This window comes from Corvus kubaryi, unplaced genomic scaffold, assembly GCF_017639235.1.
Source record: "Corvus kubaryi isolate FWS band 111438036 unplaced genomic scaffold, C.kubaryi_AGA036_p1.0 split1-37355, whole genome shotgun sequence".
Taxonomy (NCBI): Eukaryota; Metazoa; Chordata; class Aves; order Passeriformes; family Corvidae; genus Corvus; species Corvus kubaryi.
The window spans coordinates 1,927,940-1,941,232 of NW_024582078.1; the positions used below are offsets into that span (position 1 = coordinate 1,927,940).

At 52.4% G+C, this 13,293-nt stretch overlaps 2 protein-coding genes across 3 annotated transcripts in view; one reads left to right on the plus strand and one right to left on the minus strand.

Moving 5' to 3' along the window:
* The window catches only part of APOBEC2 (apolipoprotein B mRNA editing enzyme catalytic subunit 2), a 15,485-nt gene extending 6,708 nt beyond the window's left edge, over positions 1-8,777 (plus strand). Inside the window, exons 1-4 of one of the 2 annotated variants that reach the window (XM_042013469.1) lie at positions 3,624-3,730; positions 3,828-3,985; positions 7,319-7,866; positions 8,252-8,777. In XM_042013469.1, coding sequence (XP_041869403.1) covers positions 3,861-3,985; positions 7,319-7,859 — 666 coding nt within the window. In that variant the 5' untranslated portion in view covers positions 3,624-3,730; positions 3,828-3,860 and the 3' untranslated portion in view covers positions 7,860-7,866; positions 8,252-8,777. Of the gene's footprint in view, positions 1-3,623; positions 3,731-3,827; positions 3,986-7,318; positions 7,867-8,251 lie in introns of those variants that run through there. The other variant, XM_042013470.1, reaches the window with a different exon arrangement.
* Positions 8,778-9,758: 981 nt separating this feature from the next.
* Positions 9,759-13,057, minus strand: OARD1 (O-acyl-ADP-ribose deacylase 1). The gene is made up of 6 exons (XM_042013471.1): positions 12,811-13,057; positions 12,423-12,490; positions 11,615-11,759; positions 11,448-11,506; positions 10,652-10,764; positions 9,759-10,368 (listed from the first exon to the last, which is right to left on the minus strand). The coding sequence occupies exons 1-6, from the start codon at positions 12,884-12,886 to the stop codon at positions 10,266-10,268; spliced, it is 564 nt and encodes a 187-aa protein (XP_041869405.1). The 5' UTR covers positions 12,887-13,057; the 3' UTR covers positions 9,759-10,265.
* Positions 13,058-13,293: the final 236 nt, after the last annotated feature.

The following is a 13,293-nucleotide window of genomic DNA, read 5'->3' on the forward strand; positions in this document are numbered from 1 at the left end:
TTCCCCTTCTCCTTTCCCCTTCTCCTTTCCCCTTCTCCTTTCCCCTTTCCTTTCTCCTTTCCTTTCCCTTCCTTTCCCTTTCCTTCCCCTCCCCTTCCCTCAGCCCATGATTCCCCAGCTGTCCCAGCACTCTGGCTGCAGCAGGACGGAGCTTTCCCGGAGTTGCCGCAGCCTGGAGCTGTGCTAGAGCACCCAGTGAGGCGCCAGCCAGCGTTTGGCACCTCCGTGCAGGTGACACAGCCACCCTGCCAGGCCCTGCCCCGGCTCTGGGTGCTGCAGGACCGAAATTCCTGTGCTCGGAGCAGCTCCCAGGAAACGACAGCAGGAGCTCGCATGCTGCTGGGAGCTGTCATTAACTCCCAGTTGGGCTTGGAATTAATTGGGGAGGCAGCAGCGCCTGCCAAGGCTCCTCATGTGCAGGGGTGTGAAGATTGAGCCAGGGAGGGTTTGGCTGGGAAGATAAGGCAGGTACAGAGGTGAGAGCATCCCTCAGCTGGGGCTCAGCCCAGCTGGAGCAGCTTACACCGGGATTTGGGCACTGCCCAGCTCAACCTCGTGGGACAGGAGCGTTTCCAGCCCTTCCTTGAAACCTTTGTGGTGCTGAGGCAGGAGGAGAGGGACAGGTGAGAACCCTGAAGGGAGGGAGGAAGGAAGGGAAGCTGTCAGTGTTTATTTATTTATTTGTCCCGTGGTTACAGCTGGAAAAAGCAGGAGGGGGCTGGCTGCCAGACGATGTCTCTAGGGAGATGTTTTGTTAGTGCCACCAGCTGTCCCCTCGGCATGGAGAGCACGGCTGAGCCATGACTCACCCGGCCAGGCTCTTATTTCACTCTCGCATCTATCCCGAAATGTTCCTCCGGCCCCAGAATGCCATAAAAGCGGCCTTTTCCTGGCACGGCCTGTGGCAGGCAGGTGTGGGAGATGGGGAAAGGGAACAGGCAGGTTAAATCCGGGAATTCCTGCTGCAAGGAGAGGGACAGCACACGACCTGCAGGGGACACAGGCCCAGGGATAAGCAGAGATCCCTGTTTAGGAGATAAAAGCCATCAGAGTGCTCAGAGGTGCCTCTAAAGTCACTGGAGAAGCTGCTCTGGACTTGGATGGATGAAGGACCCTCAGTATCCATAAATCCAGCAAAGCCTGGAAGCTTCTCCCAACACAGGCTGTCCCTTAGCCCTGTCCTGGGTGTCCCCTGTGGCTGAGCTGTGACCCCCCCGGCAGGGCTCTGTCTGTGAGGGGCTGAGGGAGCTGGGAAAGGGGCTCAACCTGGAGAAAACGGGGATCAGGAGGGACCTTGTGGCTCTGCACAGCTCCCTGGCAGGAGGGGGCAGCCGGGGGGATTTGGGATCTTCTCCCAGGGAACAGGGACAGGAGGAGAGGGAACGGCCTCAGGCTGAGCCAGGGGAGGCTCAGGGTGGACATCAGCAGGAATTTCCTCATGGAAAGGGTTGGAAAGGGCTGCCCAGGGAGGTTTGGAGTGCCCATCCCTGGACGTGCCACCTGGACGTGGCACTGAGTGCTCAGGGTGGGGATCGAGCACAGGAGGGACTCGATGATCCCGGAGGGATTTTCCAGCCTCGGTGATCCTGGGATTTTATGAACAAATTCAGAGCCAGCTGGAGAAAATATTAAATCAATGGGGACAGGGACAGGTGCAGGGGAAGCTCAGTACAAACTCTGGCTGGCAGGTGCATGATTTGGGGTCCCCTGAGCGCTGCTGGGAGGCCCCTCTGTGAGCCCCTGGGGACACGTTTGGGGTCACAAACAGCCACCAGAGCCCTCACCCACCCCCAGCTCCAACACAGCAGCTCCGTGGTGCCCTTTTATATTTTTGGCTGCAGTGGGGGGAGGATCGTGGCTGTTCCAAGCACTGCCCTAGAAGGAGCTGGGAAGCAGCTGGGAAGGGCTGGAGAGAGGGGGAGCCTCGGTGCCACATTCCCCAGATTAGATTAGAGCTCAGCCCCTGGAGGGGCCAGACTAAAGCTGCAGCAAAGCTGGGACCTCAACCATGAAGAGCTTCCAAAAATAAAGCAGAGTGGGTCAGAGGGACTGGAGAGGGGCTGAGATGCTGCTTGAAAATATCAGGATTAGGAGGAAATGAGCTGTCAGTCATTGGGAGAGGATTCCCACCCCAAAAGCAGCCCCTGAAATGTCAGAGGTGACAGCAATCGGCCAGGAGAGGTGGAACTTGAGCGTTGTCACCACGCAGGAGGCAAAACACCACCCCTGCCCTGCAGGAAAGTATTTTAGGCTTAAAAAGAAATAAAACCCTGCGCCGTGGAAGATATATGTTCCATGGATAGGATGTCTTGGAATTAGTCAAATCCTTGGTTGGGCTGTCACCACAGAGCTCCAGATGCCAGCTCTGTCACCTAAACAACACCAACTAAACAACAACTCCTCAAAGGGGTGCTCTGTCCCCAAAAACTGCATCCATGGTGGCACCGAGGAAAAGCTCCAAAGGATATCCAGCACGGCAAGGCAGGGTGATGGCAAGGGGGCTGGGAAGAACAGCCAGAACTAATTATCCGTGATAATTTATTATTCATTTTCTCTGGTAATAAATGACCTGCCCGATGGCGTGGATTTATTTCACTTTGTGATGGTGCAGCCTCCTCACAAGGCTCCAGAGAGCTGAATTGAACAGGATCACAAAGGCTGAGCTGGCTCCCCCAAAGCAGGTATTCCCACTGATTTGATTTTTATGGAATACCTCTTCTCCTTCTCAAACGAAGAGCAAGTTTTTCCACCGACACTGACTGAATACTCCATCAAACACAGCTGAATATTCCATCTTTACTCCAGGTTTGCTGGTGGTGCGTTCTGAGCTAAGTGCAGAGCCCACAGTTCTGCAGGTTTTGATTTCCAATGTGCTCTGATTCCAAAATCCTGCACTGCCACACTTTTCCCTTTTCCTTTGCCCCGTGGCATGGCCAGGATTGGTCCCTGGGAAAACCTCGCCCACGTTTTCGTTAAGCTTGGCTCAGGTGGGATTGATGCAAACTGTAAATGATTGAAATGGAGAGTGAGAAGCTGGGATAATTTCATACAATCCTGAAGGAAACACAGAGGGAAAACCCCTCCAGCCCAGATATGTGCCAGTGAACTGGGAATTTATGGAACACTCAGAATTTATGGGGAGGAAAAACACAGAACAATGGGAGAAGCAGCACTGCTGCCCACTGGGAATTCCAGCTGGGCTTTCAAATATTTGGGACAAGGTTCTGGCTTGGATTTACAGCTCCAACGAGGAGATTTCCCCCTCAGAGTCCTGGATAAGCAGGGCGGGAGGAACCACGGGTCTCCTGCTGGGATGCTCCAGGTGATCCACAAAGCCAAACCGGCCAAACCCAGGGATTTTCCACCAAAACAGCCACGACCCCTTCCCCTCCTGCCTGAGCGAGGCCAGGCTGAGCTGGTCCTTCAAGGTCAGCGATGGAATCCACTGGCAGAGGAGGGAGAGGGCTGGGGGAGCAGGGAGGTGCCCCTTGCCAGCCGTCTGTCACCCCAAGGGATAAATACACGCTTGAGCTTCCAGGATTTTCCATCAGGGAAAATTATGGGCTCATCCCGCCCACTGCGAAGTTGTCACTTGGTTTGCAATTAAAAGGGGAGCAAGAGGGACTGCTGAAAGGAGCTGGAGAGAGCAGGGGAAGGAGGTGACACCTGAGAGCCCTGGGTCACCCAACCCCGTCCAGCCCCTGCCGCTGCCGCTTTGTTCCATATTTAGGTCCTGACAACTGTGCCTGGGGCAGGAACTCCCAGCCCTGTTTTCCCTCCTCCCTCAGCTCCCAGAGCTCTCAGAAATTGCTCTTTCTCTCTCCCAGTGGCCACGGCTCGGTGCCAGTGTCCTGGGGAAGATGGCAGAGAAGCAGGAGGAGCCCAGCAATGCCCAGAACGGGGAACCCGACAACGCCGAGGAGGGAGAGGGGAAGAAGAAGAAGGTGAAGAGGGAGGACCTGCCACCCTTTGAGATTGTGACAGGGTAAGAGATCGGGATTTAAATATGGAATTGGGGGTGTTCAGAGAGCTCTGCCTCAGCTTTTATGTGGGGCAACACAAGCAGCATCTTCTGGTGGTGCGTTTCTGAAGAGCCTGAAATGGTTTGGATTCGTTGTGGGGTTCTGTTCTAAGTTTTGCTGACTTTTAGAGGATGGACTCCCACCAGGCAGGCACAGAAATCCACTTGTTTTATAGGAACAGCTCTGTTTCTGCAGCGCTGGTTCCCTCCCAGCCCTGCTGGTGGGATGGGGACGGAGGTGTTGGCTTTAATGAGAGCTCGGTATTGATTTCTTGCTGTGATCAATGGCTCTTGTCTGAGAGTTTCTCCACCTGTGGATCAGGAAAAACACACCTTGATCAGGAAAATCACCCTATGGCTGCTTGGCTTGATGGGCCTGAGGGCCAGATTTTTCAAGAGACCTAAAGGTTCCTATTTTCAAGAGCTCCACAGCCACAGCTGGAACCCAACTTTCCTAAAGGAACCAAAAAGCCCAGCTAGCAGAAAGGCTCCAAAACAAGAGGCAGTTTTGAAGGCAGCAGGCAGCAGGGAGCCTGGCCTTTGGAAAAGCAGGATATCACAGAGAGCTGGTGGAAGCTGAACTCTCAGCCATAACTGACAGCTGCAAGTAGGAAAAGCCCTCAGTGTTTGCTCCCTCCAAGCGTTCCCAAATGCTCCCTGGAGGAGCAGCAGGATGAGTCCTTCTCCCCTCACATTCCCCTTATCAGTCACCAAAGGAGTGTCCCAGCAAATAAACCAAACCCAGGATTTCTTCCAGCTGCTTAAAAGTAAAGCTCAGACCTCCAAAATATCCCCTGGAATCCCTGTGCCTGTGCCATGGGCTCTGGCAGGAAGGATTCTGCAGGTGAAATTTGGCTGCTTGTTCTGACCAGGTTGAGTGAGGCAGGACAGCACCTCTGTCACAAAATTGGGTTCCATTCCTGCCCAGGAGTGGAAAAATCTCAATTTTCTTCTCAAAATGTGACTGCTGTGAAAAAACATCCCTTCTTGGGATGGTCTCTGCCACATACAACCATAGAAATAACAGTGATTAGCTGTGGCTTTTAAGGAAAGAACATCCCTCTGCTAGGAATGGAGCTAAGGCATCAACAGTTTTGGATATAAACCACTGGGAAAAGTTCTGAACACTTCAGACATGTCCTAAAATGAATTTTAATGAGGAAATTGGGTTTTCCAGCCTTGGAGCATTCAATCTGCAGTTAGAAATGCTGAGGGACTGAGCAGGATGTCCAAACTTCCCTGCTAAACCCAAGGCCCTGTGCTCACCACGGCCGAAACACTTCCTCAGCACCATCCTGCAATTAAATCCTTTGTTGGAATGCCATGGGTATCCCAGGATTTGACAGGATTTTCCATCCTGGAAAGGGCAGAGTGAAAAAGCAAAGCAGAAATCCTAAAGGACCCCAAAAGAGGTCCTAAAACCCCAGGGTTTTTTTTTACTTTCATTTTAAGAAGCACACTGAGAGTTCAGGCCAGGCCTTGGCCTGGGATCACCACGAGGATTTTTCCAATGATTTACAAATTCCCAGCCAATCAAGGCAGTTGTGTGGGTGCTGAGGAAACACAGCTGCAGCCAGGGAAGAAGCACTTAAACCCAATTATGTTGCATTTCAGCTTTAGCCCTCGGATTAGGGGCATCTCAGGACTGCCAGCCAAATTCTCACTCTGCTGCTTATAGCTCCAGGAGGAGTCTGGCTTCCAGGAAACTCTGGGAAGCCAATTACTCTCTTTAAGAATATTATCCCATTTTTTTTTTGGCTGAACACAGAGCTGGATGCCTGTAATCCCAATCTGGGGACATTTCCTGACATATTTATTTCCACTTTCCCCAGGTGTAAATGAGGCTCCTTGTAGGAGTAATTCCTTGGGCCTTGTTACTCTCTCCAATAATCCACATTTTAATTCCCTCATTAGAAGTTTTGCTTCCCTTCTGTCTGACAGTGCCAGGGTCACACTGGGCAGCTGCTCTTTCCTCCAGCCCACCTGGTTTCAGCAACTTCAATCCCAGACTGAGGATTCTGCCTCAAATTTTCCACTTTTTTTGGTCTCAGTGTGATCTAACACTTTGCTACCCAGGGAAAACTTTGATAAATTAGGTTGGAGCATTTAGAAATCGCTGAAAAAAAGCCATTTAATGATGCTTTTCAGAGCAGTTGGAGGAGGAAGGTTTCAATTTTGACCTTTCCTATCCTCAGGTGAGCTGTTCCACCCCAGCCTGGTGTCAGAGCAGGGGTTTATATTGAGAATAATGTGGGAATTCAGTGCCTGTGAACAGCTTTTAAATGATTTCCACACACATTTTCACTCTCCACAACCCCCTGACAGGAGGTTGAAGCCAGGTGGGGATCAGCCTCTTCTCCCAGACACCAGGATGAGGGGAAACAGCCTCAAACTGTGCCAGGGGAGGTTCAGGTCGGACATCAGGGGGAATTTCTTCATGGAAAGGGTTGCCAGGCTTTGGAATGAACTGCCTGAGTGTGGTTTATATTCCTGATTGGAACGTTATTAATTGAACTAATGCAGATTCCGTATTGCTGGGAGCAGAGATGGAGGTGAACATCCCAGCTAAGCTCAGGCACACGCCGAGATAAGCAATAAAATCCATCTGGAAGGGCCGGCTAAATCCAGCTCCCAGTCAATCCATCCTGAGTCAATCCATCCTGGAGCAGGTTGCTGCTGCTTCAGCTGTTCCATCAAAACCCAGAGCCAACCTCCTCACTGCTGTGACCCCTTTGCTGTCAGAGAGTTAAATCAGGGATGAAACTCCCTGTGCCTCTGATATATTTAAAAACCTGATGTTATTGTGAAACAACTCATTGCAGACATGGCTCTGGAATGGGTGTCTCATGTCTGCCCTTCAAAAAATCATTAATTAAAGAATCATTACCCAAAGAGCCACAGGATACAAAGTAGGAAAGCACTATTCTTGGAAGCACGTGCATTTTTTCCTACTCTTTTCCATCCCACTCCCTTCCCCTGTCTCCAGAGCCATCCTGTGAGATGTTCCATCACAAGGTGATCTCTCCTCACTTATCCGGAGCCACAGAAGGAAAGAGCTGGACAATAAATTAAAAGAGTAGATGAAGTTTATCAGTAGGAACTCCAGCAGGAAATCCACCTTTTCACAGCAAAGTCGGATTTGATCCTGGATATTTTACAACCTAAACCTTTGAACACAGAGAAATCAGGGGGGATGCAGTGATTTGTCCATGGTCCCACACAGGGGTGACCCACCGGTGTGACCCTTGCCTAAATCTGCCTCTGAGCCCCCTCTCTCCTCTCCTTTCCTCTCCCCAGGGAACGCCTCCCAGCCATCTTCTTCAAATTCCAGTTCAGGAACGTGGAGTACAGCTCGGGCAGGAACAAAACCTTCCTGTGCTACGTGGTGGAGACGCAGGGCAAGGAGTCGGCGACGTGCCGGGGGTACCTGGAGGACGAGCACGCGGCCGCCCACGCCGAGATGGCCTTTTTCAACACCATCCTGCCCACGTGCCAGGCGGGTGCCCGCCACGATGTCACCTGGTACGTGTCCTCCAGCCCCTGCGTCACCTGCGCCGAGAGGATCTGCGAGGCCCTGCGCAAGGACAAGGGGCTGCGCCTCACCATCATGGTGGGCCGGCTCTTCATGTGGGAAGAGCCCGAGATGCAGGCGGCTCTCAGGAGCATGAAGGAGGCCGGCTGCAAGCTGAGGATTATGAAGCCTCAAGACTTTGAGTATGTCTGGAAGAACTTTGTGGAGCAGGAGGAAGGGGAGGAGGCCAAGTCCTTCGTGCCCTGGGAGGATATTCAGGAGAATTTCCAGTACTACGAGGAGAAGCTGGCTGAGATCTTGCACTGAGGCTCAGGTGAGCGAGGGTTCCCAGGGGGGCACTCGTTAACTCTCCTCTCTTTAATTTGGGTTCTGATTTCTCTTACTGTCACTTTCCCCTTCCAGGGGCTCCCCCGTTGCAGATTCCCAAGGGATTTATTGCTTTTCAGTTTTCTCCTCCAGGAACAAAGAATGAAAAAGGTTCCAGGGCCACCAGAACACCTCCCTGTTCTCCACATGGATGATATTCAGCGCAACAGGGAGAGGAATGGAGAGCAAAGGGGATTTTACTCACACCCCCAAGTCTAACCCTAAAGAAACACCACTAAAGGAAATCCCAGTTGTTGCAGAATTCCCTTTTCTGTGGGGTCCTGAAGAGTCACCGCAGAGTCTCTAGGACGTGTCTCTTTTTCCCTCCCTAGGATCAGGAAGGATCCATGAAGAGATGTGACAGACCTGGACACCAGGGACAGTCCTGCTTCCCAAAGCTTTGATTCCAGCAGGATGGAGAGCCAGCCTCTGGAAGACAAGGCCCTGTGGGACTCCGAACACACACACACGACACAGAGCTCTGGTGTTTGGGATTTTTTTGGGTGTATTTTGTTCCTCCCCCTCCCTGCCCCAACCAAACCCGTGCTGTGGTGAAAGGGATGGCAGTGACCCACGGGCAGGCTGTGGGATCACATTCTGGGAATATTTCATGGCAAAAGACCTTAGAACAAAGCTGCTGGTTAGATAAACGCATTAGAAAGGGGAAAAGAAAAGGATTTAAGGTGAAAAAAGAAATTTTCTCCCTCTGTTCTCTTCAATAATCAGAGCTGTGATTTAATTCAGGGCCAACAGCTCTCTTCCAAATCATGATGGAGCCCAAGAACTTATTATCAAACAATGATGTTTGGGATATAAAAGCAAAGTGAAATAAAATGGGAAGCCACTGCAAAAGCCAAAGCACTGTTTATTCCTTCTTCTCTACTTGCAAGAAGTCCTAAATTGAACCTGGCATGTCCGAGTTCAAGGACATCCCGGGACAGCCACACAGGGAATATTTTGTAGCTGGGAAGGGAGAATTAAATGCCAAAACAATTTCCAGAGTACATACAAGTGTTAGAGACCAGGATCATTGTCCATGTAAAACAAAGCTCAGGGGATGCCACCAGCAAGAAACCAGAACTAAAACCCAGACACAACTAAGGGGAAGGACTGAATCCATGAGCAGCCTCAGTGCCTGTTCTGGATCAGCTCATTGCTCCAAATTTCTCTTTGTCCAAGGTTATTTTTCCCAGCTACAGCAATTCCCCACCAAACAGGTTTACAAAATATGGGCAAGGAACAGGGAGAGTAAGAATAGGGAGATCATAAAGACACAAACAGGATTTGCAGCAGCAAAAAATCCCCAGAACCGACTAACCCAGTCCCTGCCCAAGGAAATCCCATCAGCAACCCTGTCATGCTACAAAATTCCCAACTCCTATGTCCCATTTTTATATTTATTCAACACACCTGGCACTTTTCTAGGCATTCAGAATGAGAGAAGACCAAAAGATTTGTAATTGTGGGAGGGTGGGAAACCAAACACGAAGGAAATGTCTGTGGTAGTTCCTCAGTTCAGGAACAAACTCTTCCAAATCAGGAGTTTTCCATGGATCTGAGGAACCAGGGGTGTTACTGATGTGCTTTTGTTCTGGGTGACAAACACCAACCTTTGTGTAACAGCTGGACTACAAATGTAGCAAACAAAGAAATGTAAAAATCCCACTTTAAACTCAATCCTGTGAGTTCTTAGAGCACATCAACCTGCTTGGATCCTCACCAAACCGAGCTGTGCAGACTATAAATGATACAGCTGCTGTATAAAACACACCCATCAGGTGTAATTACACCCCTCCCTGCAACCCCAGCCTGTCCCCAGAACAGCCACAGGGACCCATCCAACAGCAGGGCACTATTTATTGAACACCACAGCATGATCCTGAGTGAGCATGATCTCAGCAAACCCAATTTATGGCCAGAAGGGAGAAATTAAAGTGTTAACACCTGTGAGAACAGGCGAGTGACGCGAGTGCCGGGCAGGACATCGCAAACAGAACAAAGCCAGAGGTGCCAGGGCTGCCTGGGGCAGCTGACCAGCACCAACCCGAACAGAAACCCCGAGCGCCCAAGAGGCAGCGGCTCCGTTTCACTGCGTGGAGCCCCAGTGACACCTGGTGGCTGCAGGGACACACTGGGAGCTCCCGAGGGTTTCCACAGCGCCGCCGCCTCCTGCTAATTAACAGCCCAAAACTTCTCTGGAGCTTGTTGCTGCTGGAAGCCACTGTCACTGTCACACAAGTGAGTGACACCCGAATGCAGAACGCGCTCCCCACGCAGGTTCCCCCTTGTCAGTTCACAGGTTCTGCTCCCAAAATTGGGGGAAATGGAGCTTTTTGACCCTTCTGCTCACAGCGTGTAAACTGTGATCTTGATGTCAGTGTTCTCAAACACTTCCTCAAGGATGGCTGACACCTTTTCCCACTGCAGGCCATCGAGTCCACATCCAATCCTGGAAGACAAAGCACCAAAAGAGCTGTGGGGCCTCGTGCTGCACCCACCCAGCCCTGGGAGCAGCTGCAGTTTGAGGTGGCCCTGCCTCAGCTCACAGGGAGAACAAGGAAACAACTCAAATGCGCTTTGCTATTATTGAAATGCACTGGGAAATGCAAATTAGATTTGCCCAACTGAACAGAGGAGTTGGATAGAGGTGGATACTTGAATTCTTATTTCACAGCAGGGGATCATCCTGCAGACATCCTAGAAATCAAACACCCAGTTCCTGAGCCCCTCACCTGGGCATGGAGATGTCGGTGACTCCGTTGTTCAGGCAGTGAGCTTTCATGGCTTCCAAACTCTTCTGCATGCTCTCATAGGTGGGCTTGTGAGAAACCTTCTGCTTTGTGATCTACAGAAAACCAGCAAAGCTCAGCTGTGCCTCTGGCATGACCACTGCAAAGCCACTGTCTGTTATAAATACTGCTACAAAACACACATATCCCAAAACTCCACACCCACGCTTGCCTCTGTGGAAGGACTTGAACAAAGAACTACATTTCACAGCTTGTAACACTCTAGTTTAGCAGCCAGCTGTGTCCAAGTAAAGGTGAAATGCAGATGCACAGAACAGCTTGGCAATGTTTGAGGACACATCTCACAGCTCTTGCTGAGAGGAGCATTCCAGAAATCCCTTCCAGTGCCTGAAGGGAGCCAACGAGATGGAGAGAGACTCTTTAAAAGGGCCTGGAGTGACAGGACAAGGGGAACTGCCAGAGGGCAGGGTCAGATGGGATACTGGGAAGGAATTGTTCCCTGGGAGGGTGGGCAGGCCCTGGCACAGGGTGCCCAGAGCAGCTGTGGCCACCCCTGGATCCCTGGAAGTGTCCCAGGCCAGGCTGGACAGGGCTTGGAGCAACCTGGGACAGTGGAAGGTGTCCCTGCCCAGGATGAGCTTTAAAGTCCCTTCCCACCTAAAGCATTCTGTGATTCCATGATTCCATGAATATGACCAAAACCCCCACAGCTATTAATGCCTGGTATGTGATGCAGTTTAGCTCCAGGGAGCTGTCCCAGTGCCACCCCAGCCCTTACCAGGTAGTAAATGTACCGATCGTCCCTCCGCAGAACCGCCACCTCCCCCGTCTTCTTCTCTAAAGCACAAAAATCAAGGTGTTTTTAAAACAGCCACACTCCACAACCCCAAGCAGCTCCAACACCCTCCCTGCTGGAAGCCAGGAGCTCCTTCAGGCGCCACTCACTTTGATCCAGGAGCTCCTGGACGCCTCCAAACTTCTTCTTGAAGAGCACGGCGATGCCGGCGCCCATGCGGCAATCCTCGCTGATGCAGTGGGCCAGGGCGTCCGTGCCTGGGCACGAGAACAGGTCCCCCTTCACACACCTGATCTGCAGAGCAGAGGCAACAAAACCTCCTGAGAGAGCATACCTGGGCACACAGGGCTCTGGTGACTGGGAACTGGGCAGCAAGAGGGGGAGAGTTTGAGTTTGCTGTGCAGGGAGCAAGTGTTTGAGCTGACATGGGCTATAAACCCCACACGTGGAATTACAAGCCCCAGAGACAGAACTGCAAACCAAATTCACAAAATTACAAACCAAGCTCACAGAATGACAAACCCAATATAGAGAATTACGAACCCACTACAGAGAATTACAAACCCAATATAGAGAATTACACACCCCATATACAAAATTACAAACCCACTACACCTTCTCAACAAGATCATTTGTAAGTATCATGCGCCAGCTCAGCAGGTAATCTTACAAAATCAAACTTAAAAGGGTAATTATGGGACAGAGAGTACAGCTGGATCAGTGAAACCCCTCTAGCAGCACGAGTCCTGAGGTGTTCAGGCAGGCAGGCGAGCTCTGTGCTGCTGCACAGCATCTGCCACGCTGACACTACACACAAAAAGCACATGGAATTCAGCACTGGCAGCCACTTTGCTCCCAAAAGCTGCGGGATGCAGCCAGTGCCGTGCTGTCAGGGCTGTAGTAAGGGGAAGGGCTCTTTGTACACACAATATCCCATGTAACCCATTTCCTACGCACTCTCTCCTCCTGATCCTTGGAGAAGTGGGTGGCCATGGTAACGTGGGGTATGGAGAAGGCTCCTGCGGCTGGAAAGATGAGAGAAAAACAATTATTAGGAACTTCAAGCTAGGCAGTAAGAGTGTGTTAGAGGGGGCGAGGCTAAGCCTAATTGATCTGTGACAGCGGGACAAACATAACACCGCTAAAGATGCCGGTGCCCCTGACCCGGTCCCACTGCGCCCGCAGCTCCGGCCCGGGAGGAGGCCCCAGCCCTGGGTCACCACACAAGGGGCACCCCCAGGCTGCCGCCCTCGTCCTCATCACCATCATCACCCTCCTCCGCCTCCGCCTCCTCCTCGTCCTCCTCCTCCTCCTCCCACCCCTCAGGGCCCCTCGGCCGCCGCACCGGCGGGGCGCAGAGCGATCAACCGGGCCGGGCCCACAGCCTGCGCCACGCCGAGCCTGCCCAGCACCGCCCACATCGCTCCGGCCGCGCCGCAAGGACGGCTCCGCCTCACGGCCACACGGCCCCGCCTCAGCCGGCACGGCGGGTCCGCCTCAGCGGGACATTGGCGGTGCTGCCTCAGGGGCTCCGCCTGGCGGCGAAATGGCGGATCCGTCTCACGGGGATTTGGCGGATCCTCCTCAGCCCACACGGCGGTATCGCCTCACACACCAAGGCGATATGGCCGCACACAACACGGCGGTATCGCCTCACACACCAAGGCGATATGGCCGCACACAACATGGCGGCCGCGCCCCACACAACAAGGCCGCCCAGCCCCACACAACATGGCGGCCGCGCCGCTCCGTCCGCGCGGGCGGACCCTCTCTATGGTCCCTGTCCAGAACATTCCGGGTCGGTGGGCGGAGCCTGACGGACGGGGGC

Bases quoted from the DNA above. Each gene is read 5' to 3' on its own strand.
- OARD1 (XM_042013471.1), bottom strand. From the start codon at position 12,886: ATGTGGGCGGTGCTGGGCAGGCTCGGCGTGGCGCAGGCTGTGGGCCCG. The intron at 12,491-12,810 runs GTGCGGCGGCCG...TCATCTTTCCAG, and splicing joins GATCGCTCTGCGCCCCGCCG to CCGCAGGAGCCTTCTCCATA. The intron at 11,760-12,422 runs GTGCGTAGGAAA...TCTGCTCTGCAG, and splicing joins CCAAGGATCAGGAGGAGAGA to ATCAGGTGTGTGAAGGGGGA.